Source organism: Aquila chrysaetos, chromosome 3 (assembly GCF_900496995.4).
Source record: "Aquila chrysaetos chrysaetos chromosome 3, bAquChr1.4, whole genome shotgun sequence".
Classification (NCBI taxonomy): domain Eukaryota; kingdom Metazoa; phylum Chordata; class Aves; order Accipitriformes; family Accipitridae; genus Aquila; species Aquila chrysaetos.
The window spans coordinates 20,759,485-20,783,376 of NC_044006.1; the positions used below are offsets into that span (position 1 = coordinate 20,759,485).

Consider the following 23,892-nt stretch of genomic DNA (forward strand, 5'->3'; position numbering starts at 1 on the left):
AAGGGTGCTAGGTGAGGCACAGAAGCTATTGGGATACCAGCTACACAAATTTGCTGGTTTGTCAACTCCCAATGGCCCACAAGTAGAGCCCAGGTAAAAGGAAAGCCAGCTCTGTGTCCACTTCATATTTGCTGTCTCTGAAGTGTAATTCCTCCATATCACCTTTCTCTCAGCATTATTCCAACCACTGCAAAATCATTTCAATCACTGCTGCAATTCTCTGGGCGAATGTGATGTAACAACTAAAATTTTCCATGCCGCTCAGGCTGTCTGTGGTAACCAGCAGGAATGGTTTATATTAGAAACTGTTTATGTTAGAAGCAATGAAGATTGGGAATCATAAATCACACTAATATAAAGGGAAGGAGTTCACATACTTTCCCAAAGAAGTATGGCACTGATCTGTCACACTGACTTAGTGGCCTCGGAGCGCTTCTCTCCCTAGATTCTATTCCTGATCCATCCATTTTCTTTACGATGCAGCCAAAAGCATGCTGTCAGAGAGGAGCCTCAAGGCATCCCGGGGGGAAGCCTCTTCTCCGCCTTCAGGCATGAGCAGCTTGTCCCTGGAAAAGGGACATGCTCCAGCTCTCTTCCACACGTTTCACAATAAACTCCCCAAGTCCAATGAACAGGCAAAGAGCTGCTGTTGCCTCTGGTTAAGGGTGTTTGCGTTTGCTACATGGAAGCAAACTGCATTCTGCTCCCTGAGCTGTTTCTCCACAGTGACTTTGGGAGCAGGGAGGGATTGGAGACGGGCCCATCCCAGATGCACCACTCTTACCCATGACTCTCTCTGGGTTCATGGGAGGAGCCCTGGATGCAAATGAAGGAAATACCTGTTTACAAGAAACATTCAGTCTCTGGGGGGAATGTGGAAATAAGAGCAATTAAGTCATTAAATGCCAACTACAAGGTAAGAGCAGTTTCTGGTTTTTGAAGCTCTTTCAGCTGAAGCCTAAGCCATGGACTAGCTGAGGCCAAAACTCGCTGTACAACTGCACCAACAAATGTGAGATCCTCCCTCTTCTGCTTCGATGTTAAGTCACCAGCTCCTGAAATCACTGAGGTTACTCAGTACTGAGATTACTTCATCTCCCTGGTGACAGCCAGGAACTCGGCAATAATTCACCCCCTTGGTCCTGAAATGCTTCTCACTGAAGTCAGACCTAATTAGTGTAGCAAAACACAGAGAATTACAACACCACAAGGTGACTGAAATGGCATTCATTATTGATTTGCTATCCATTTCTACAGTGCCACATGAAGGAAATTATATTTCAAAACGCTGCTTCTGCCACAGAAAGAAGACTAAGCTGTGCAATACAGTATTTTTTTAATCATGAAACAACTGTCCTGCTAGTTTGGACAATGTATGCAGTATATTTTAAGGAGCTCTGCATTCACTATCCTTATCCCGTTCTCTTGTGCACAGTCATTTGCCAGTCAAGGGATGTACCAGCAGCCTTTCCTTCCCCAGGCAGAAAAGTCAACCGTTTTCCAAAGAAGGGCAGTCCAGCATTCAGGCTATGCATGTCCAAACATATGCATACACCCTAAGGCGAGCATGCAACTGTGCATACTCCGTGCAGCTCCAACCACAATGTTCAGACCAGGACACATATTCAAGAATAAGTTGACCAAGTTACATTCACAGATTTGGCAGACACCTCTGCACAAGCTAATAGTCCTCTCTGAGATTCCCTGAGCACTGTCCTATGTCAATGTAGTTAAATAATTTCCAGACAAGGTGGGCATCCTTGTCAATAACCAAATGCGGATTTCATACTCATTTGCATTCAGGCTGGAAGACACCTACTTGTTTGGCTTGCATTGCATACCTAAACCACCAATAAAAGCCTGCAGCTATTATATCCCAAATAGGTTATATGGGTACAGAAGTGACTATGCAAAAAATGCAGAACATAGTCAACATTTAGCATTTTGCACAGCTAAATATACACTTTGCTCAGTACTGTTGAAAAGTACCTCTCAGAACAGTGTTTTACTCCCTTCTTGCATGAGTGAGAGTATACAGGGCAATAGAAGATTGGCACCAGGTTTTAAAATTTGATCCAACTTTCCTTTCTCATACTAGGCCCATGAGAGAATTTGAAATAAGGTACTGGTATGTGATTATTTACTCAGGAAAAGTTGGCCCAAGCAAGGGCAGGCTGTTGTACAGATAGTATAAATTGTAAAACCATAAAAGCTTAAGTGATTGTTATGCTACAGTCAAGTGAGCGTCACTTCTTTTACTTAAATATCACCATCTCCTCATTTTGAAGTTTGCTGTGGCCTAGCCCTGTTCTTTTATTGGGATATTTCAAATGTAATTAAACATGTATATACATGTATTACAGGCATGTAATACATGCCTAATTTTGATCTGCCATAAGCTGATTTAATGCACTTGTGATGCCACTAGCTCCTAATAGAGCTGCTATAGCATTCACCCGAGGCAGGAATCGGCTCTCTCAATAGGAAGGAAAGTATGCAGATTTTACTATTTATAAGTTCTTTCTGCAGAGTGAATGAGTCCAAAGCTAAATCTTAGGAAGAAACACTACCAAACTTTGGAAAAACCTGCAACTAGGGTTGCTCTGCACTCAATACTTACTTCAACACTTCAATGAAACATCATGAATCGGGACTGAAAAAAACCCTAAACCAAGCACAAAAAGGCTTTAAGAAACATATTTGAGATAAATCTCCTAAGCCTTTCACATGTTCTCCTCTGCAAGGAAGGCTACAAATTAGATTTCATTTGAATAAAAATAAAATTCCCACAAGCACAAGAGTTTTTCTAGACCCATGACAGCATCACGAGACTTTACAACATTCACACTTCAGAAACATGAACCCTTGATATCAAATCCAGGATGTTCCTGTGGTTTGAAATTAGAGTTGGGGAAAAAAAGTTTCTCTCTAGTTAAAAGCATTTTATCAGTCACACAGGCTCTCAGTGACCGCACATACTAACCCCGCAGGCAAGGTAGAGATAAGTGCAACAGCTCAACCTTAGAGCTTGATTAACCTTTTTTTTTCAGTATCTTCCAGCACAATCTCCATCTTCCTCTGAGTTACTGAATGTTCAAGCTTCAAGGGATCTGGAAGCTCTGACGAAGCACAGCTTATCAGCACCTCCTCTGTTCCTAATTGCCCTATTCCACAACTCTTGAGCTGCTATAACCAGAAAACAGGAGGCAGCAAAAGGACAGCTATTGAAATTTATTCCTAGTGTTAACTAGGTGCCACTGCTTTTGATGTGAATGGGAATTACACCTGCCCTCACTAAGGCTTTATTTGACTTAAGCATTGGAAGCACACAACTCTTTTCTACAATTTTGGTTTAAGAACTTCCCATGGAAGTTGGGAAGGTATTAGTGATTTGAGCAGTTTTATCATCTCTAGCTTTGCAATTGCAAAAGGTAATTGTCCACCCTGCAAACAGTAATTTATTCAGGCTCCTAACTGCTCCCTGCTATCTAGAAACTCTTTTTCCCTTGCCTCTCCAGCTTGTCTACATTAGCAGTCAGCATGGCTCAGTAGGAGAGGAGCTGGAGAGTGAAACAGGGGCTGTTGAGGACCCAGCGTACACACCGTATGCATTTCAGGGCACAGAGTACTCTGAACCAGACCACCCTGTCAGTCCCGGCGTCCATTAGGTGCACACCTGGAGCACAGGCAAACCCCCAAGTGATGCAGCCTGTGCTCTATGTGCCACAACAAGGACCAAAGTGGGGTGAGCAGCAGCAACTGGGAGATGTGCTTTGAAACCACAATCCCAAATCAAACTGAAATGCCCTATGCCATCACCATTTCTCTAGCACAACTTCTTCATCACACCTTCTCACCATTCAAAGCTCAGGGAAAGCCTCACTCCTTCCACCTCCTACACACAGATGCTTCATTCCCCTTCCTGAAGCTCCTTCCTTAGTGATCTCAGAGTGAATGGTGGTTACTAGGAGGACAAACTGTATATTATATTATATTATATTATATTATATTATATTATATTATATTATATTATATATTAGTTTGCTTAGGTCATCAGCTTTGGCATTCAGAGCAACCCTCATGCAGTCTGCCCACATCACCTTATTTCCCAACACGCTTGGTCTTGTTCCCTTCTCAGCCACTGCTAACCAGCCTGGCCAGCAGCAGAGGCTCCTGTGCAGTGTGGGGCCAACAGGGAGATTATTTTTATACATTTCCACTCTTAACTATCTTCCAGGAGAAATGAACAAATGAACCAGGCTTATAAACTGTACTTTACTGACAGACCATATAACCAAGCCCTCATTTTCAGACATCAGCTGTCTGCTGTATTGCTACTGTGCTGGAAATGAAGAAAAAAAAAAAAAAAATATTGCTTGCTCTTCTCTATACCTTTCTTTGCACTAGTGTTAACAATATCATTAGATGGATTACAAGTAATGCAGGGTATTAACAGAGTTGGAATGAGCCATCAAGCCAGTTTGATTCCTGCAGTTCTTATAAAATGTAGTTATTTTGTTTAGACACGCAGACTAAAAATGCTCTGCCAGCAGATTTTGCTTTCATGTCCACCTTCTGTAACGAACCATTTCTTCTTCCTTTCAGCTTCTTAGAGCAAGTTTCCAAATTATTTGACTCTCACATTGTTATAAAAGGACTTAAATGCATAGGGCCCAGATGATGTTGTGTAGATTCACTAGAGAGCATGTCAGGTACATGGGATATGACCAAAAGGGACTCAGACCAAAAGCCTTCCAAATAAGGGAAAGAGCAAAAGTCTTAATGAATGGCATCTATTCTACTGAGTACAGTCCATTTTCTGGGTCAAGGAGCATCCAATTTGTATTAGCAACCCTCAGACATCAGATGTTAACTAGGTTTGTTGAAGGGTTGGATGTTACCTGGGTGTAAGCTAGCCTTGCGGCATTGCTGGGCTTCAGCTGGCTATGCTGATTAAGAGCAAACAAGGAACCAGCTCCAACAGAAGTGCTTACTTTCTGTGAGCATGAAGGCTAATAATTTTCTTCTTAAAATTGAGGGATACAAAAGTCAGTGATTTTTGAGCACAGTCAAGGGTGGCTTTTTTCTGGATTTGGTTTGAAAATGCACTGCCTTGGCATTTTAATGAGCAAAAATAAGATTATGACATGCCCAAAGCCAGTATGCAATTTCATAAATAATATGTGTGTTTGCCTGCTGATGAGAGAAGTACCATGTCTTATAGCATTACCAAGATAAAAGGATATTTCAAACACTTAAGGGATTGGTATTGTTTATTGGCAAACCATCCTTGATAAAATTTGTGAGCAAAGCTGATTCCTTTTCTACCTTCTTCCTTCTAAATAACAAATACTACAAATACTCTACTAGTACAAATTGAATTAGCTAAACTGACTTCAGCTGTAGCTGATTTACACAGTCTGAGAATCTGGCCCTATCATGTATTTGTATCTGCCCCAGCCAGCTTTCTTGGAAGCTGTATCCTTTTAATCCGCTACAGACAAAGAGGGAGTGTTCGTTATTGCAGAATCTGCTACGTATTATATTTGTGTATTTTCCCAAGCAGATTGCATAGCTGGCATTAGAACAAATATGTTTGTTATTGTTGTTAAAAATAAATAAATCAAACTGTCTGCTTGAATGCTGCATTGGACTAGTCAAAGGGGAGACATTTTCCATAATACCTAACAATAACATTATTGGTGATTTATTGGGTACCTCCAACTACTCTGGTTGGCTCTTGCTGCTCTGATTGTCATCCTCAGATTCTCCTCCCCACCCTCCACTGGTTTTGAAACCACTCACTGATCCTCAAACCTATTTAGGATATCAACCTTTTCAGGCAGGGCTCTTTCTGTGATTTTGTTTCGCACGTAGCACCCTAACTACAATGAAATGCTCTGATTGGCATGCCAGAGCATAACAGCAAAAATCCCTGAAAGAGCCTCAGGGTTTGAGAGCATGAAATCTGAAGGGATGCTCAGTTGTCACTGCTCCCACAAATGTCACTGCGAATCACACGTTCTCAGCCCTCTCCTGATGTACTACATCCTTGGCGGCTGTGCGTTTGCATCTCTAATTGGCAGACCTCTAAATTATCATGAGGTACAGTCTGCACGTGCAGCCAAACAGTATGTTTGCTCAGCAGACCTGTTCATTATTTATGAGACTCTGGTTTGGTTTAAACCAAGCTGAAAAATTCATCTAGTTCTCAAACAATTGCTCCTGCAGTTGGTTGGAAATTATCCTACAGTTTTGAGTATGTCTTCTTCTAATATTTCAGAGAGCCAGGATTAGCAATTATGCGAGACAAACAGGAAATAAAGTGCTGAACATTTTAAGGCCTGAAAATATGAAAAAGCCTCCCTTGTGCTCCAAATTCCTTTATATATCTTCAAAATTCAGCATAAGGTGTGACAGGACAAAGTAATGCAATCCAGGGAGCGATAGATTTGAGGAAACAGAAACAATTTATTAACGATAACAATTGCCATCAAACCTCAGGGAAATCCTTTTTTGTCTCTGTTATGTTCATATCTGTCTTAAGGCATAAAAAGAGTAAACTCTGCATTAGAAATTCTGCAATTGTGACTTACCCTGAGCTTGTATTAACTTCCCTGCCAAATATATTTTCATATTAACTTCAAAAGACTCACAGTCGTTTAAAGAGTTTAAAACATCTTGTAAAAAGGCGGAAACATATGCAAAATAAATATAACGATGCTTCTATGCATGTCAAATCGAGAAAATTTTAAGGCTTTTTTATAAAAAACTAAGTAAAATCCCCCCCCACACACACACATTTAATAAATTTATTCATTTAGCCAAAACTCTCAAATTTTATATCTAACAGCATTTTTGCTGTTGTGTTTTTGAACAGCCCTATGTTCGTGTATTCTTTGCTTTCTTTTAATCAAGCTATATTAGAAAAAGTAATCTAGAAAGAAAAGAGTGCATATTACATTTCTCTTCCTGAGAGATCTAATCTCTATTAGTATTTCTTCAAACTTTCTAACAGGTTTGATTAAAGTTTAGTTTGGGGAAAATGCTTGCAATATCACTCAACCATGGTTTGTGTTGAGCATGCTTCTAGCAGAGAGGAAAAACAGTGAAACTTTCTCAAATTTGCAGCATTTCAAGCTAACAACTCACAAGATCTTTCAGAGAAGCTTTACTGTATCTTTCCAAAGTTTATCATCCGATTCATGAAGATCAGATTAACAGTCCCAAAGTACGATTTGCTGGGTTCATTGTGTTGAGCTCAATGATTGTCAATTCTTCCTCCTTTGTGAACATGTTCATAAATCAAAACACATTACAAATCAAACTAAGCAACGCTTCAGCCATGACCAAAGCCTGTTGCTTGTTTTATATCGGGGCTGGAAAATGTTTTGTCCCTTTGATCTTCTCTCCTGCCTCACCTAGCAAAAGAAGAGCTGCTCCTCTCACAAGCAGAGGGAAAGACTAGAAATCCCATATTTATATCCAGGATTATATTCTCCCTGCTGCTAAACAGCTGTTCCAACATGGGTGGCACCAGCTGCGGGAAATCTTTTATAATTCAGGTTATGAAAGGTGGCTGGTGAAATAACCAGCTGCAAACCTCTGTGTGGCTCCTCTCTCTCTCTCATGGTCTGGCAATTGAATTGTCTCTGGTCTTTTCTCCTGAAACCAACAGGAAAGCTAACAAAGAAAGCAAGAGATGGTTAGGAACAGATCTACCTTTTTTTTTTTTTAATCCCCCTGTACTTGCAGTTTCAAGGCATGTACGGTTTACAACATCTTGTTTTGTACTTTGGGTTTCACCTCAGGCATCTGGTTGCTAAGCAGCTGGTCATCTCCATACTTTGTCCCCATTAGCATGAGGCACACGTGTGGTTATCTTTTGTCTCTTGACGTAGAAGGAATTTGGACTGTTCTTTCTGAAGTCCCTTCTGGGAATCCCACATTTTCCTGCCCTGTTTGGATATCTCTTTTCCTTTCAGCTTCTAAATGGAACAGTGATTTCCCTTTGGTAACTCCCAATTTAGTCATTTACTAATCTTTGCTGCGGTGGAAGTGGCACAATGAAATTTGAAGATTAAAAGGCTGGATTTCAGAGTAATGTAAATCTAGGCAGCCCTGCTGAGGTGAAGGAAGCTACACTGCTATCTACCTGCTGAGATTCTTCAATAATAATAATAATAATAGGGCCTGAGTTTTGCTTCTTTTCCTTCTCATGAATAATCTGCAGTGAATGTGATTGCGAATGTAAAATTAATCATCCTTGACTGTATCTCGTGTCTGTCCACCTATGAAGTGTGCATCATTATTTTCCACTATTGATCTTATGAGAAATTAAAGCTCAATACTACCCCCTTGGACCTTTGAAAAAACCAAACCAGTGTTCTGCTAAAAAGTGCTGGTCTACCTATAGCAATAGTTTCCACTAATTTATTTTACTGATTTGTTTTTCCTCTTCATTTTTTTTTTTTTTCAGCAGAGCTGTTTTATAATACTTTAGATGGTAATATGTCTCTTGAAGCAAATATGGAAATACATCTGGCAGGGAGGCTGATACTAACTGAGGGCAAATTAACATCAGCACCAGATCCCACATACTGTATAATCACATTTGTACCGTCTTAAAACAAAAAGGAAGACTGAGATCTACTGGGAGTTGTTATAGTTAATATTCTGACAGTGTTTCCAGTCCTACTTCTGGGGTTCCAAACTTACGCTGTTAAAATTGCTGCGCAATGAAAATGCTTAAGTCCTCAGCTCTACAACAAAGTTATTGTCACTGGGCCAAATCCTAAGGTCTTTGCTTACTGCTAACTCCCGCTGACTTCAGCGAGCATGTTTCCCAAGTAAAGGCTTGGGGTTTGGCTGGGTTGTTAGTTTTTTTGTTTTGAAATGAAACTTTTTTTTTTACTGTTTTACACTGTACTTTAAAACCAAAGGTTTTCTGCATGCAGCATGAAAAAAAACCTGGCCAAATTTGGCATCCTATTATCTGGCTGACTTTATTTGACCCTTCTCAATTCCCTCCTCTTTTTCTAAACCATCTCTGTCAATCTTTGCTCCTTCACAACCAAATATAGATAGATCCAGGGGAACACCTATGCTTCTTGCTTCTTTTGTCTTTCCTAGACAGTTGGTTCAAATTCATACTTTGTGTGAATTAATTCTGCCCAAACTTCTCACTTAGCTACTGTGCTTTAACTCTGAGATGATGATACCTCATTTTCTGAACAAAGAAAGAACCAGAAACACAGTGCCAGAATTTGGGTGCTATATGGCTATAAGCCCCCAATTGTAGATATTTTGGCTTATTTGATCCCACAGGTTTCTGCACTCCCTTCTTTGCTGCCTGTTCACAAACAGAGATTCAGATCCAAATTTTACAACTTGTTTCCATCTTTCCATTTCCATCTCAGTGGGAGATGGGGTAGGAACTTATGCCTTACAGAATATTAGCAGTGTTTGTTGGTTTACTTTGATTTTTCGTTTTCACAGTTCCCTTCCCCTTGTACATAGTTTTGCAATCTGGTAGCAAACTTGCTGCCTTCCATCTTCTTTTTATCCCTCCCAAAGACTGACACTGCCCCATCCTGTGAACACTGCTTCTTGCCAGCCACTCCGGAGGCCAGGGTGTGCAGCCACCCTGGCGCTGCCTGGTCTGACACCACAAGTCCAACAGGACCCATAAGGTCCTGGTGCAGAGCCACGTTGCTGCCCTGGCACCACTCTGGCCTGAAGCCCTGGATCTGGGGGAAAAGCTGACAGCACAGGTTGAGCAAAGCTAGTTAATTCCTCTGGGCTTCTCCATGCTTCACTTGGGTACTCACCGAGTTTCCTTCATCTCATATTTCCAGTTCTAAAGTCCTACAGCAGCTACCAGATACATAACAAATGCTATGCCAATTAAAATTTTTTCCTACCTCGACAGCATCTTCCTTGTTATTCATTCTCCATCCAGTTATCTTACTGTCCACCATGTCAGAGATCTGTTTATTTCCAGATCCAGTCAGATCTGGCACATTTTTCGTTAAAGCTCTTCTCAAATTGCAACTTATGGCATGCATTTATCCCTTTCAACACATCTATTCTTGTCATTTTCTAATTTTCAAAAAGTACTTCCAAATCATTTTGGGGAAAATTATGCCTGTAGTACCAGTTTCCAAGGAACCTGTTACTAGTACAGTAAGTTTCCATCTCGGTCTGTCTTTTGTCTTCTTGCTATTACACGTTAGTCATGCCCAGCAAAAACTGCATTCAGTGTCCTACATAAAGAACAAGCCAACTCTCCACATGAAGAATCTGTTTAACTTGATGAAGATATTGTCATATATATGACATACAGTTACTTGGCAATTTATGGAGATGTTTGAAGGCCTAAACACTGCTTCAAGAAATTGACAATGTAAATACGTATATTTGGATATGTTAATTGGCAAGAGTTGTTATATATGAGATTTATCATACATCTTTGACTCCTTTTGCCTCAGGCTAATCCATTTCTTTTGTATTTTTTCCTAAACCTCCAAGCTGCTGAACATCTTTAGCCAGCTATTGTTTCAAGAGCAACCCTGCAAAACAAAAACATTATATTTTTATCCTCATCAGCTGCACAACTTTCCTCCTTAAATTACCTCTATCAAAGTTTCAAGATTAAAATGACTGTCTGAACTGCAAAAATGTGTTTTTATACTGAGATAGCTAGCTTCATGTAAAAAGATAGTTACATACAGAATATCACAAATAGAAACGTAGAGAATTTAAGACTATAACTCTTTCTGAAGATCTACAATTTTTTTTCTGAATGTTAGAAGAGATTTTTTTAAGTCTCAGAATCCTCTAGAGTTAAACTGTTGCTAATGAAAGCCTGCAGACAGCTAATAATAATAATAATTAAAAAAAAAAAGAGACAAAAAGCTTGTAACAGTGTTATGAGGTTGTGCTCACCTACTAAATGAAGCATATCCAAACTTCGTATTTTTGGTGTTGAGAGAGAAAAGACCTGTTGGTATTGACATAAGATACCAACAGATTTAATAGGAGTTACTTATTTGATAGGAAAGTGAGGGATCTTGAACCAGTAAAACTGCGAAGCCCTGTCTGACAAAAATAATACCAGTGACTTCAACAGGAACAGCATATTGCACAGGGCTACATGAAGGATTCAGGCAGGCAGGAGAGCAGGGGAATAGAGGAAGGGAGCAGAAAGGAAAGTCAAGTTAGGACAGAGAGAGTTTTAAAGAACATGAATATGAATGCTGTGTAAGCGGGGGAATTTCCATGAAGTGCCTCACTTAGTCTAGTCTATTCTAGTTGCAGAGTAGGTACCATTCTTGGTGTCAGCAGAGTAGCACTGACTTATAAGGAGAGTCACATATTACAGCAGAAATCAGAGCTACTGACCACTGCTGAACTGAAGAGCAAGTGCAGTGCTAACATCTGAGATTTATATCCATTTTCTCCTGTCAGTTGGTGCTTTTTTTATATGCAGTAGTGGCTATGAGTACAACTGTACTGGAGGGATGATAACTCATGGAAAGAAGATTTTTTTTTTCTGGAACTCAGCAGCTGGTAGTAAAGACCAAATGACATTACCTTTATTGCTACTTCAGGAATATTGTATTTATTGCAGTGTGTCCCTACAGTGCCAGAAAAAATAGGTTACCTTTCTCATCTTGTTTAAAAAAGGTCTGACTTTTTTTGACCAGATTGAGTGGCTACTTCTTATGGCCAACTTCTAGTCACAACTGAGTGCTCCTCAGAGGCAAATCACGCCATTAAGATTTTTGTTTTAAGGCTTGGCTGTCATTTTGTGAACCTTTGTGAAATGCTTTTCATTTATCTATATTCTAGCAGGATTCAAGTAGGTCTATTACAGCTGTTTGCATTCATTTTAACTTTGATAATCTCTAAGGAATCATTTGTCCAGAGTATTTCTCTTGGACACCAGACAGGAACTGCTAAAAAAGCCAGTGCTGTCAAAGTGCAGAATTGCAGCTCAGGGAAGTCTGTGGGAGCCTAAGCTGCTGGGGAGGCAGGAGCTCAAAAGCCCTTCACTGGCAGTGCAGTTGAAAAGGGATCTCCTGAGTTGCACTGGTCTTCAACTACCTACCCAGAAAGGAGGAGACTAAGACAGGGGAGACTAAGAGGAGGGCTTCATTTCTTCTGCATAAGGAATGTTTTCTATTAGTTCATTGCCTGGGTTTTAAATTTATGTATAGTTTCGTACATAGACCTATAAAGAAAACATGAGGTTACATCAAGAGATAATAGGCATCCACGTGCAAGGAAGAGACCACGTAATACCAGACAATGTGAAGAAACTAAAACGCAACTTAAGGCATTTCTTTGTGAATAAAATAAGCACAGCTTGAGTATAGGTGAAAGGGAAAGTGCAAACTGTAGGGTTTGCTTTTTTCCAAGTGTACTTATGGCATAAGCGCCAGCATCCACACAGTGTTTATAAAAGGTCCCTCCCCCTAACAGAAGAACCACCATCCATTTTCTTAACAGGAATTTTTAAACTTGGCTAAACTTGGAAACCTGGAAGTTTTTCCTGTAAAGACAGACCTTGCATTGGCTCATTGTATCAGAGAGCCTGGTCCTGGATTAAAGCATTTGGGTGAGAATAAGAACAGAGAGGAAAGAAAGAGAGAAACACTGAAAGGTAGAGAGCGAGTGGGTGAGCTAGCAAAAAAGTTAACTGTTCGCCTGGATCTTTAACAGCCAGGAGGATGAAGTCCATTTGTCATTACGACTAAATACAGAAGATAGATCTAACTGCTGTGAACTTGCCAAAGACTCCCGTGTGTCCATACTTCATGAAACTGATACATGATTCATCTTGTGGCTACAGTTTAATAGCAGCATTTCACATTTTGAAGCCTGGATAGGCTCACATTTCTCTCTCTTTTTGTCATGGGTGCATAACTTTCCACGCTGGCTGGAAAACAGCAGTTCCACTTAGCAAAAATTTTCAAAGTTTGAATTATTTTGTTCCACATTGACATAAAAAACAACTGCAGCCTTTCAAAATGTCTTTGAGAGAGCTGTGGGTAGAAGAGGGGAAAGTCAGACAGACCAACCTGCCAGGGGAACAGACAACTGGCCAGTTTTTGTAGGCAAGGTTCAAGACCTCACCCTGACAAATTCACAGTGGTGTTCACCCTACTTAAATTCAAGCTTTTAACTCAGCTGTAGCCACCTACCATGGTCACTGGAAAAAGATTTCCCCTTAGAGAGGCTAATTTAGAGCACATAAGGCAGGCTTTTCCTCTAAATCACCTTTGATAAAACAATTTCAGTCTGTGTTCCATTTATAACATAGGGAGACTGAACTACTAACTTAACCGCCTAAAGTTGGTCTCTAATTACAGGTGAGGCTGTATGATTTAACCTAGGATGCATTTTTCTCCTCTTTTGACTGAAATTTCACCTGCAACCAGGGAAAGCTTCCTGACAAAAGTTTACACATTCAAGAAAAATGAACATTTCCTCAAAACCAGAAGTTTTGACATAAAAAAAAAAAAAGGAAAAAAAAACCCAAACACTCGACAAGCACACATTTCACTGGGATGTTTGTTACCAGAAATGTCTGGCAAATCATTACAAGTCACCTTATGTTTATTTGTAAATAATTCCTTAACTAGATAATTTGAATTGAAAGAGCATGTGTGACCATAAGTGAGGAATGAGCTACATGCACTTATAAGTAATATAAATAAGTACACTAAGAGGTACAACAAAAATTGTATATGCTGGATCTGTGAGAGGATTGATATTGGTTGATAACTTAACAGTAAGTGCATTTTAAAAATGCATATGGACCTGAATGTCTTAACAACTGGATCCTCAATTTAACTGCACAGAAGTCAGTGGCACTCTGCCAAGTTTACCATGTTGCATGTTGCCTAGTATATTTAGTTTACTTGTGAGGACAGAGATGCTCAGTCCAAGGCCATTTCTCACCCTGTGTATGCACAAAAGCAAGTGAGGCTGGGTCAAGGTTTTCAGCCTTTCACTTCAATCCCAAGACATTTTGGGTTTGAGAATTACTACTACAGCATTTAAACTGGCAGGGAAAATGCTGGCAAATCAATAATGAATAGTACAGCTATATATGTGATGTTTGAGGAGGTGACTTGTATGCGTCATGCCAGAAATCTGACTCTTGGCCAACAAAAGCTGATGCCTCCCTTCACTATGCATGAGCAATTTTTGTAAAAACCAAATAAAGTTAAATATTGGGGTAATGGAGATGCAAGTCTGTCTCTAAGATCATATTCAACAGTATTTGCTATAACAATCTGTCAGGTCAACTTTGCTCTCTCACCTGTGCTGTGCCTCCATAGTGTACATTTCTTTGTCTTACTCTGATGAATAAGCTACGAAAAAAAAATATTCTAAATGCTGATTTTAATAGCTTTGTGAATACCAGTTTATAGTATTTTGCTCCTTTCTCAATTAAACCTAATCATCAGTTACTACAGGTCAGCTGCATTTTGCTTTTCTATTCAGAACACTAGACTGCTAAAATGATCTTTATTAATAAAGCAGTGCACATGTGGCATTTTAATAAAGCCCCCAAACTGTAACACTTCCATTTGACAGTGCTTAGCAAACTACTCTCATCAGTTAAAAACAGGTCACCTAAGAAACACTGACCTGCAATGGGAAAACTTCTATGAGTGTCTAGCACATTTTTGTGAGACTACAGGCATGAGACTCATTTTTTTTAATAAATAAGAAGATATGCAAGCCATTTGTCATATTCAACTGCTGATGTCAAAGACACAAGAAGTCTGCTTTTCAGACATCCATTGTAAATATGTTTTGCAGGGTTCCTGAGTTGAATTCCCTGACAAGGATCGTATATTATATCAGTTGGTCTACTGAATCAAGGGAGTTTCCTCGAGCAGAGGCATATGTCGAAAGAAAACAAGGTCAAGTTATTTCAGTCCTTCACACATAGATTTCTCATTTTCACAGCTGGTTCTCTTTGCTAATGAACATGCAAAGTTTGCTTATGCTTCATCTAGAATATAGACATTCACTTGCCTGGAGAAGGCAGTGCTCATTTAACACTGAATGACCATTTGCCTGTGCAACTGGAAGTTGTACAGGGCTGAAGACTGTGCTAAGAATATTCAACTCGTGCTCACATCTGAAAGATTAGTCTTCTACCTGACAAACATGAGCACAAATTTATCAAATATGCAATCTTCTGCCTATCAAGAGTATACAGCAATGGCTCAGGTAGGCAATAGGAGAAATGCTTGTCATACAAGGAATTATAGTTTTCTATCAGGTGATTATGATTTACTTCCATTTAAATTAAACAAAGTGTAAGGGAAAAATGAACCTCTAAGCCATGTTTTGGATTTCAAGAGGGTAGCCTTTGACGTGCTACGTTCCCTTGAAGAAATTCCAAGCCTTCAGCACTCTCAGCTCCCTAGGGATATATTTTAGACCACATCACACTTTGGAGTGTGACACAGAAGGACCCAAGCTAGTGTCCATCTGAAGGTATGAAGGTCTTAGCAGTGGTCTGGAAAGCAGCTCAGCTATGTAAGCAGGTCATTGCATCTGCTAACACGTGCTGGCTCTCAGCAGGTACTGAGCGCTGATGAACCCAGATGACCATGGGTTTTGGAACAGCCTTGGCCTTTGCTAGCCTTGAGGTATTAGGTTAGAGACATGCTTCACTAATAAACAAGACTGATCAGAAACGGTTAGATACTGGGATGTGTAAGAGGCATAGAATTTCTTCAATATCTGTTAATACTACCCAGAACACGAAACGAAAAGAAATAAAAAGATTCTGTGACTGTGTGCCCCTGGCAAATTGCATGAAAATAGTTACCTCAAAAAGGAACTTTGGAATAAGCAAAGTCCACAAATAATGCTGGGGAGGGGAACAAGAGAAAGAAAAAGAGAAAATAAACTGGTGTGCAAATAAACCTGGAACTTTCAAGCAGAGTTCCTTAGGTCTAAGCACATTAATTGTCAAGAAAAGCTGAGTGAGTCCTTGCAAAAGGTATTTAAGGAAATGTCAATGGATTGATTCAGGCTAGGGAAAGAAAAAGAGGAAATGGGCTGCGGTACGGTAAGGATGGGATAAAAGGCTGGCTTAGAACTTCAACAAACACTTACTCTTACTTTCTTCCCAGAACAATGATCCTGGGGCAAAATAATAGGAATAATAGGAATAATAGGAAAAAGGTTGCAGAAATGGATGGTATGACATTAAAAAAGCAGTTCAATGTGTTTGCTGAGGTGAAAGAGAGAAAAGAAACTAGTTAATCTCCATTACAAAATTTTACTTTGGAGGTCTAGGAACAAGTTTTCTTAATAAGCTTTATGAAGCCAGAAATGATACAAAGTAAAATAGAAGTCTGTTCCAAGAAGCAGGAAAAGCGACCCCAGCAAATACAGATTTGTAGATCTGACCTCAATAGTGCTCGACAAAAATGAAAAAAAAAAAAAAAAAAGGTAGATCCTCCTAGACCAGTTGTCTTGGAGAAGATGAACAATTTTCTAGACAAAGAAAATGTTTTAGGTCAAAGGTAGTTTCTGTCTATTTGGATTTCATTAAAATTTTTGAGTGTGCTACCAAAAGGGAATCTATTAGCCGAGATTGAAAAGAAGGGAAGTAGTGAAGACATTTTAAGGAAAGTTCAATGGGAGTTGGTTACCGTTGAAAGGAGAAGGACTAAGTTGAAGGAAGGTCATTGGTGGAGTTCTTCAAAGAACAACACTGGCCTAGTCTTAGGGTCAATCTTGATCTCTATTTTTATTACTGAATTTGATGCAAAGATTAGGCATGTCATAAGGCCATTTTCCTCTGACATGAGGTTGGAGGCATTGTCAAAACTGAGGCGGCCTGGGGCTTAAGGGATGGAGTCATGGAAATGTGATGAAGTTCAGCTGTGGAAATGCAAGCTTGTGCACCTGAGACCTTATCCAAACCACTCTAGATGAGGACAGACAAACATATACTGTATCCACTGGAAATTACAGAGAAATAGAATGGTGACCTCTGGTTGATCAAGGGGTGACTAGAAGACACAAACATCAGAAGCACAGTTTCTGGGAAAGTTAGTGAGGCATTACTGATACTGTACAAGACCTCATGTAGAATACCATGCACAAATTCAGTCACCCTTTTCCAAGAAAGATTATTAAAAACTGAAACAGGTTCGTGAATCTGCTACTAGAGTGAGATGAAGAATGGAGAGTTTATCTTATGTCAGTCTGGCTTGTTTAGTCTAGAAAATAAAAGGCTGGGACGAGATATGAAAGTCTATACTTACATGATGGAAACCTGCACCAAGAATGCAAAAGAGATGTTTAAGCTAAAACAACATTATCAAAATTACAGTGCCACACAAGCTGGCCAGAAATAAACTTAGACTGGAACTAGAAGGGGGCAAGGGGCAGAGGGCATTCCTTAGCCATTAGAGCATCCCGGTGTTGGGAGAGACTTTTAAAAGTAGTGGTAAAACCTGAATTCAACAGGATTACATTATGAAAAAGAATACAGCATAAGAGACTGAGACAGTAGGACTGGACTATCTTCCAGCTTTGAAAACAACTTGTTTTGTTTCAGTGAAAATTTGAACTTTTTAGTAAATCCATTTTTTTACCACACCAGGTTTCAGTCAAGTCATCTTTAGTTGTTGAAAGGTAATAGACATTTTCTTCATTTTGGCAATGTTAAACGTGTGAATAGAAGAGAATGAACTGATCACATTTCTATTTTGCCTTAGATATCTCAATGTGCCTAGGAACTGATCTAACATATATGTCAAAGTGAAAACAATACCAGAGTGTTTTAGTGAGAAGAAGAGTAAGAAAGAGAGAAAAGTCAAAATAAATGTAAATACAAGAACAAGCCTGCTCAGGAAATTATTGATAGGGCAGAGTAATACTTTTCTGCTATTAATGAAATCTTCCTGCATATAATTTTTTCTAACACTTCATCAAAACACATAAAAATACTTAAGCTCATTTCTTTCCCTTAGTCTTACCTTCACAGTATGTACTCACCATTCTGTGCAGAGCCATGGAGGTAAGATTAAGATGGAGAATGGGTCTTTTCTTCCCCTTTCATGGGATTTTTTTAAGCTGTTTGGTATTCCTTTGAAGACTACAGCAGTAGTTTACATACTAGATATTTATCACTGGTGTGGGGAGTGAAACACTAACTGTACACCATACTCCCTGCCCTTTTAAAATATTAATTGATGAGTAACCATTTATGGAGCCTCATAAAGTATTAACTCTTTAAGTGGGGAAGATCTCAGCTTACCAGCATAGCACAAATCCTACATGATTTAAATCCCACACAATCCTATTTAAATCCAAAGAGTTTCAAGCTGTTTATGTCAGTTCAGTATCTAATATTAACACCTGGTTTTGAAACCTCACGTAAGCAATATTGCTCTATTGGACTAGCAGAACAGGGGAAAGTAAGTTCAATCTTCTTGACCAATGTGGGGATATACATAAATGAAGTCTACATCTTGAACTTCAGTTTAATGCTTTTCTTGGCTTGCTACTTTTCATCAACTTCCATTTCATGTCCTACATATCAGGTTAGCTAGTGTTTGAACAATTGTGCTACATCTCCTGAATTGCTATACCTGAATTTGAATATAATGGTCTGCATTTCTCTGAATACTGGCCACTGGATAGTCAGTGTATGGAAGTGTCAGACTGAGACAGACTCATTTATTTTGTGAAATACATAGCCCAGATGCCATATTTATTTGGAGGTTTAGCTTTTTTTTTTTTTTTTTTCCATTTTTCAGCTATTCAACTTACCTAACTGACCCAAGTGTAAGCAATTTGTTAGGTCCATGAAACTGTGGTTCAAAGGAAAATTTTGAAGCTATCACGCCAAAGATGCGTGACTGCAGTACATCACAATTACAGCTGGACTTTATAAAAAGTAGATGGAAATGGGCAAAGCTGTGAAAAAAACCTTTGGTCTTCACGGATATCCACTGATATCTACAAATAAGTAACTTTTGCATGACAGATTGCCTGCAATGGCAGGGGCAGGGACATACCCCTTCTGGGATGTATGGCAGAGCCTTGAAGATGTTTAACATACTTGAAATGAAACACTAATAGCTTGAAGATCAGCAGTGCTGACCAGTCCTGCTGGTACTAGCTCAAATATCATAGATGCTCAGTGCGCCGCCCCAAACTTAAAAATGGTAAGGGAATTTTCTAAGATATACCTGATTGTCCATGAATATTCCCAGCCATTATTCACAATACAGCAATAATGACTTGACTCACACCTAAAGAAATCAGCAGATGCGCTCTTTCCTCTTCATATAGAAATGTCAGTTAAATCTAAGAAGGATAAAAGCTAACAGACTTACATGCCAACTATACCAAAACATAAAGAAATATTGCCAGGTGTAGCAATCTTTTCTTTAGACACATATTCCTTCAAATTTTAGGTTTTTTTACTAAATTCCAAGGTATCTTTACATAAGAGACATCAGAAATATGATCTTTGATTGCTGGCACTAGATTTCTGCTTATATTGCTAAGTTAGTGATTGTACGAGTGTGCAGTGTGTCCTTAATTGCTACCACCAGGAGAAAATTTTCCCTTAGGATTCATTAGCTAATTACTTCCTCCCTTGCTGAGCTGTAAATCTACAAAAGTCTTTGGCAAACTGGTAATTTGCCTTCTTGGAAGCCAGATGTGAAGGACCCAAACAGGTGGGAGCCATAACTACAAGCATATGAATGTAATAAAATTAGCAATTACATATATTTGTATGGTACCCTCATAAAGTTATTCTCCTAGTAAACTTTAAGTATCCACTCAAGTCATACTTAGGTGTGAAGTAAATGCTTTCAAGAGCCAATAAATTAATTTAATAAATGAATTATTAGGTTTGCAACATTCTTAACCATTCAAGCTCTAGGGTTTTTAGCACAGTAGCATTATACATAGTGCTACAGGCTTAGTTACAGCATGTTTGCTACCCTTCAGACACCTATTTGAAATTGTATTAATGAGACAGTACACTGGAGGTACTATGTGTAAAGTACTTGAGGACACATAATCCAAAAGACACAGTCACGTTATATAGCAATATATATACTATGCCATAAGGCAAACATGTACTTGGAACACACAAATGGATTTGCTCTCAGGGCCCAGGAAATGTGGTGAATTGAAAGTGTATTTCAATTTCCTTATTCTGAGCAGTAGTACTGAAGTCCAGGTGTTAAGGTGCTCATGATGAGGAGGACATGCATGAGTCTAGTCTTTCAGCCTTCAGCATCCGGGTGTGCTCACCTGTAAATATGTTCCTAATCCACAGGAAAAGGTGGTGGGAGGATTTAGCATTTATTAAAGAGTGAGCTGCTTCCCTGTGACAGGGGTGTGTGACTAACACGAGAGTCATTCTTCCAAATTTCAGCGACTTGGTAGCAGCCTGAATTTCTGCCTCTCAAACTCACGCTAGTCGGGAATTGTGATATCTCCTCCTTGTCATCTTCTGAGTACAGGCTGGAGTGTGCTGGATAAAACTCTTTTTCTGGACTTTGGTACTACAAGGCATTATGTGCCACAGTTGTCTACGATTACACAGGACTGGAAGCAAGCTTGCTACATTAGTTCTACATTAGTTTTTCAAAACTGTTTTTCCACGGAAATGTTTTCAAATGCATTTTGAAGGCTGCTATTATCCATGTTGTTTCTGTTCCTATATTTGGAGTCATAATAGTGTTTTGCCACAGAAACAAGTCATTGTGGGGTAATTAGATACTGCACACACTGTTCTGTAGTAACTGCAGCAGACACAAACTTGTTAACCTATGCAACAGAGAGTACCTGAAGAAAGCTTAGCTCTCTGTGAATGACAGGATAGCTCCCTCAGCAGGGGACACTGTGGGATAAAAGCTTGCACAGAGGCCCTTGGCACGCACTGACTTATGCCTTTGTCAGTCTTTAGCTTCCGAAGTACATAAATTCTCTTAGAAAAAAAAAAAAACCAAGCACAAACAACATCTTTATGAAATCACTGAGAGTTTTTCCATCCTGCTGTTTACTAGCACCAAAAAAAGAAAGCTTATCTCATTAACCCAGTGATCAGAAGGTTCTTTTGACTCCATCTACTGAAATGGCAATACAGCGTACTTTCTGATCGTATTTGCCGTTCTAAAATGTATATACGCAGATTATATGTTTACTAAAAATATCTGTATGCAAGTAACGGCATCAACTGCACAGTCATAGCTTTTGCTTATTCCAGCATATCGCTTCAAATGCTCACAAGACTGGAAAAATGGATGATAATAATACTTGATTATAAACCAGTTTGTAGCCTATTTGTTCTCTGGCCAGATGTGCCTAATTCCTGCTGTCATCCTTGCAAGTGCATGGATGCACAAACAGCAAGAAGAAACCCTACGTGCAGCACTTCACTTTCCCTCAGTTTAGGATTCATGCTGGTCGGTTCGTCCTGGGCCCAGTGCTTTGTGACCCAGTGGGAAAGTCCCTCAAGCACCATTGTCATGAAGTGCCTGACCATGTCAGCGGCACCTCAAGCTCCATAACCGCTTGCCCAGCACTGAGTGAGGACCATAGCTGGGAGCACAGGGAGCACAGAGCCCACCAGGCCCTATGCACAGCCTAGCACACGTGAGGAGCTGGTGCTAGCAGTGCAGTGAAGGCTCCAGTTACTTTTGGGACCTCACTCGAGGGGGCTGAGCTTCCCACTGGCCAAATAACAATTCAGCAGTTCCAGAGAAGTGGTCTCGGGGGGGGGGATCTAGGTACCGATCAGCCAGATCCTTTTAGAGCCTGGGGTTACACCAATAACCCGTTTACTTTTCATTTCCCATTAAACAGGAAGATTGCAGCAGTGTCCCAGTAGTGCTGAATGTGTACAGTGAACAGTGTATGCTATTGCTGCTGGGAGAGCTCTTTTCTTTTAAAGAGGCTGTTTTACATAGGGAATACCTTAGCTGTCCTCCTTGGAGTATAGCATCTAATAAAAAAAAAAAAAAAAATCCCAAAGCCCACGTCAGAACTCTACCCACACAGACAGATAATTTCGACTCACTCTCCAGAAACCTAGCTATAACTGTGGAATAACGTAGCCGTCTTCCCACGTTAGACCCAGGCAGCCACTGCCTTTAAACTTGGGCCAGCACAAACCTTCCCTGTCAAGTAGCTGTTTTGCTCATACAAAACACCTTCTAAGGCTCTACCCAGCTGTAAGCTCCTAGTGACGAGGACCTCCCTATTTTCACGTGTTTACACAGCACATAGCATCACTATGAAGTTCACAGGAAGATCTGTCAGGTGCTATCATGATATCAATCATAAGTAAGTAATAGAGGATCACTAAAAGCACATTAGCCACATAGGCTGCAAAGAACATTCATTATGTAAGGTTACTACTTTTCTCTGTTTACCTCTCTATCTTCCAAGTAACATACTGGCAGGCAGAAAAACTTTTCATATGCAAGTCAATTAAAAATTCAGAGGTTATGCCATTTGAGCTGGAAGTTGGTTTTCAGTAAGGTGAATTGAACTACATTTAAAAATTAATAAATAAATAAAAGGCTGTGAAAAAAAAATATCCTTTCCTGGGTGGTGTACATAAGGATTATTGTGCCAAAACTGTCACTTAAATCCTGTTTCAACTGCTGGCTCATTAAACAGTGAAAGTTCACTGACGGGTCTGCCAGAGAAGGTGAGGCAGGTGAAACACCCCAAGCCCCCAGACAAAATTATCTTCTCTGAACCTGTGAGAAAAATCAATCTTTCCAACCATGAACGAAACCCTTTAAGTGATCTGATGCTTGGTGTGAAAATAGCTAACAACATCTATTAGTATCGATCCCCTCCCTGAGCCCCACCACTTCCCCAGGCCCTTACTTCAATAAGGAGAAGAAAACACGAGCAAAAATTCCCCAAACCAAACATCTCAAAAGGCAGATATTTCCCCAGTTCAGACTCCTGAGCTGCCCAGGTGACAGGGAGAATTCAGGAGTAGGAGTGGCAGAGCAGGCACCGCAATCAGAGGTAGCTCATAGCACTCTACCACTGATCCTGGCACAGGGCTCCAAATAAAAATCAAAGCAACACATCTCTTTTCAAAACAAAGAAAGAGTAAAAAAAAAAAAAAAAAACCTCAGTCTCTGAGTACCTACCTTTGATTCCTGGCTGGTAGTTGATGCTGGAGAGGGGGGCTGCTCCACTTCATTCTCTTTCTCCACACCATCCACGCTGACTTCAGTCGTGCTGCTCGGAGGAATCATTTTACCTCTAAAACACTGCTACTATCAGGAAAAAAGCTACAGACCTTTCTTGCTTTTTTTTCATTTAATGTCCTCTTTCTTCTCTGCTCTTCTAGAGCAAATGAACTCCAACCGCTTGGTTTCACTACATTTGCAAGACTAGAATTCTCTGGATTTTCTTTTTTTTTCCTTCTCCTCCTCCTCCCCTTCTTTCTCCTCTCCCTCCTTCCTCCCTCCCCTCCCCTATGTTCTGATGCGAGGGGGGTAAGTTATCGATGGCTCTGTAGGTCAGTTGTGTGCCCGCTCCTGTGTTTTCCCCGATCCTCCTCCCCTCTGTGTAAAGCCCGGAGGTGTGGAGCAGAGTCGTGACCGTCAGCCCCGCAATCAGAGGGGAGTGAGCTGAAGCAGAAAGCCTGAGCCAAACACACACACACACACACACACACACACACGGCACGGCACTGGAGGGAGGAGTTGTATTTCTAATGCTGTGAATAGCTTTGGAGGAGCATGTGCGATAGTAGTGAAAGAAACGCGTGCATGCACACACACACATGCACACAGAGAGACAGGCAGTGTATGTGAGGTTTGGAAGCATTTTACCTTTTAA

At 40.1% G+C, this 23,892-nt stretch overlaps 1 protein-coding gene across 2 annotated transcripts in view; it reads right to left on the minus strand.

Annotated features, from left to right (window-relative positions):
- The window catches only part of STAC (SH3 and cysteine rich domain), a 75,777-nt gene extending 52,090 nt beyond the window's left edge, over positions 1 to 23,687 (minus strand). The window contains exon 1 of one of the 2 annotated variants that reach the window (XM_030010323.1): positions 23,196 to 23,687. In XM_030010323.1, coding sequence (XP_029866183.1) covers positions 23,196 to 23,303 — 108 coding nt within the window. In that variant the 5' untranslated portion in view covers positions 23,304 to 23,687. Of the gene's footprint in view, positions 1 to 18,048; positions 18,165 to 23,195 lie in introns of those variants that run through there. The other variant, XM_030010324.1, reaches the window with a different exon arrangement.
- Positions 23,688 to 23,892: the final 205 nt, after the last annotated feature.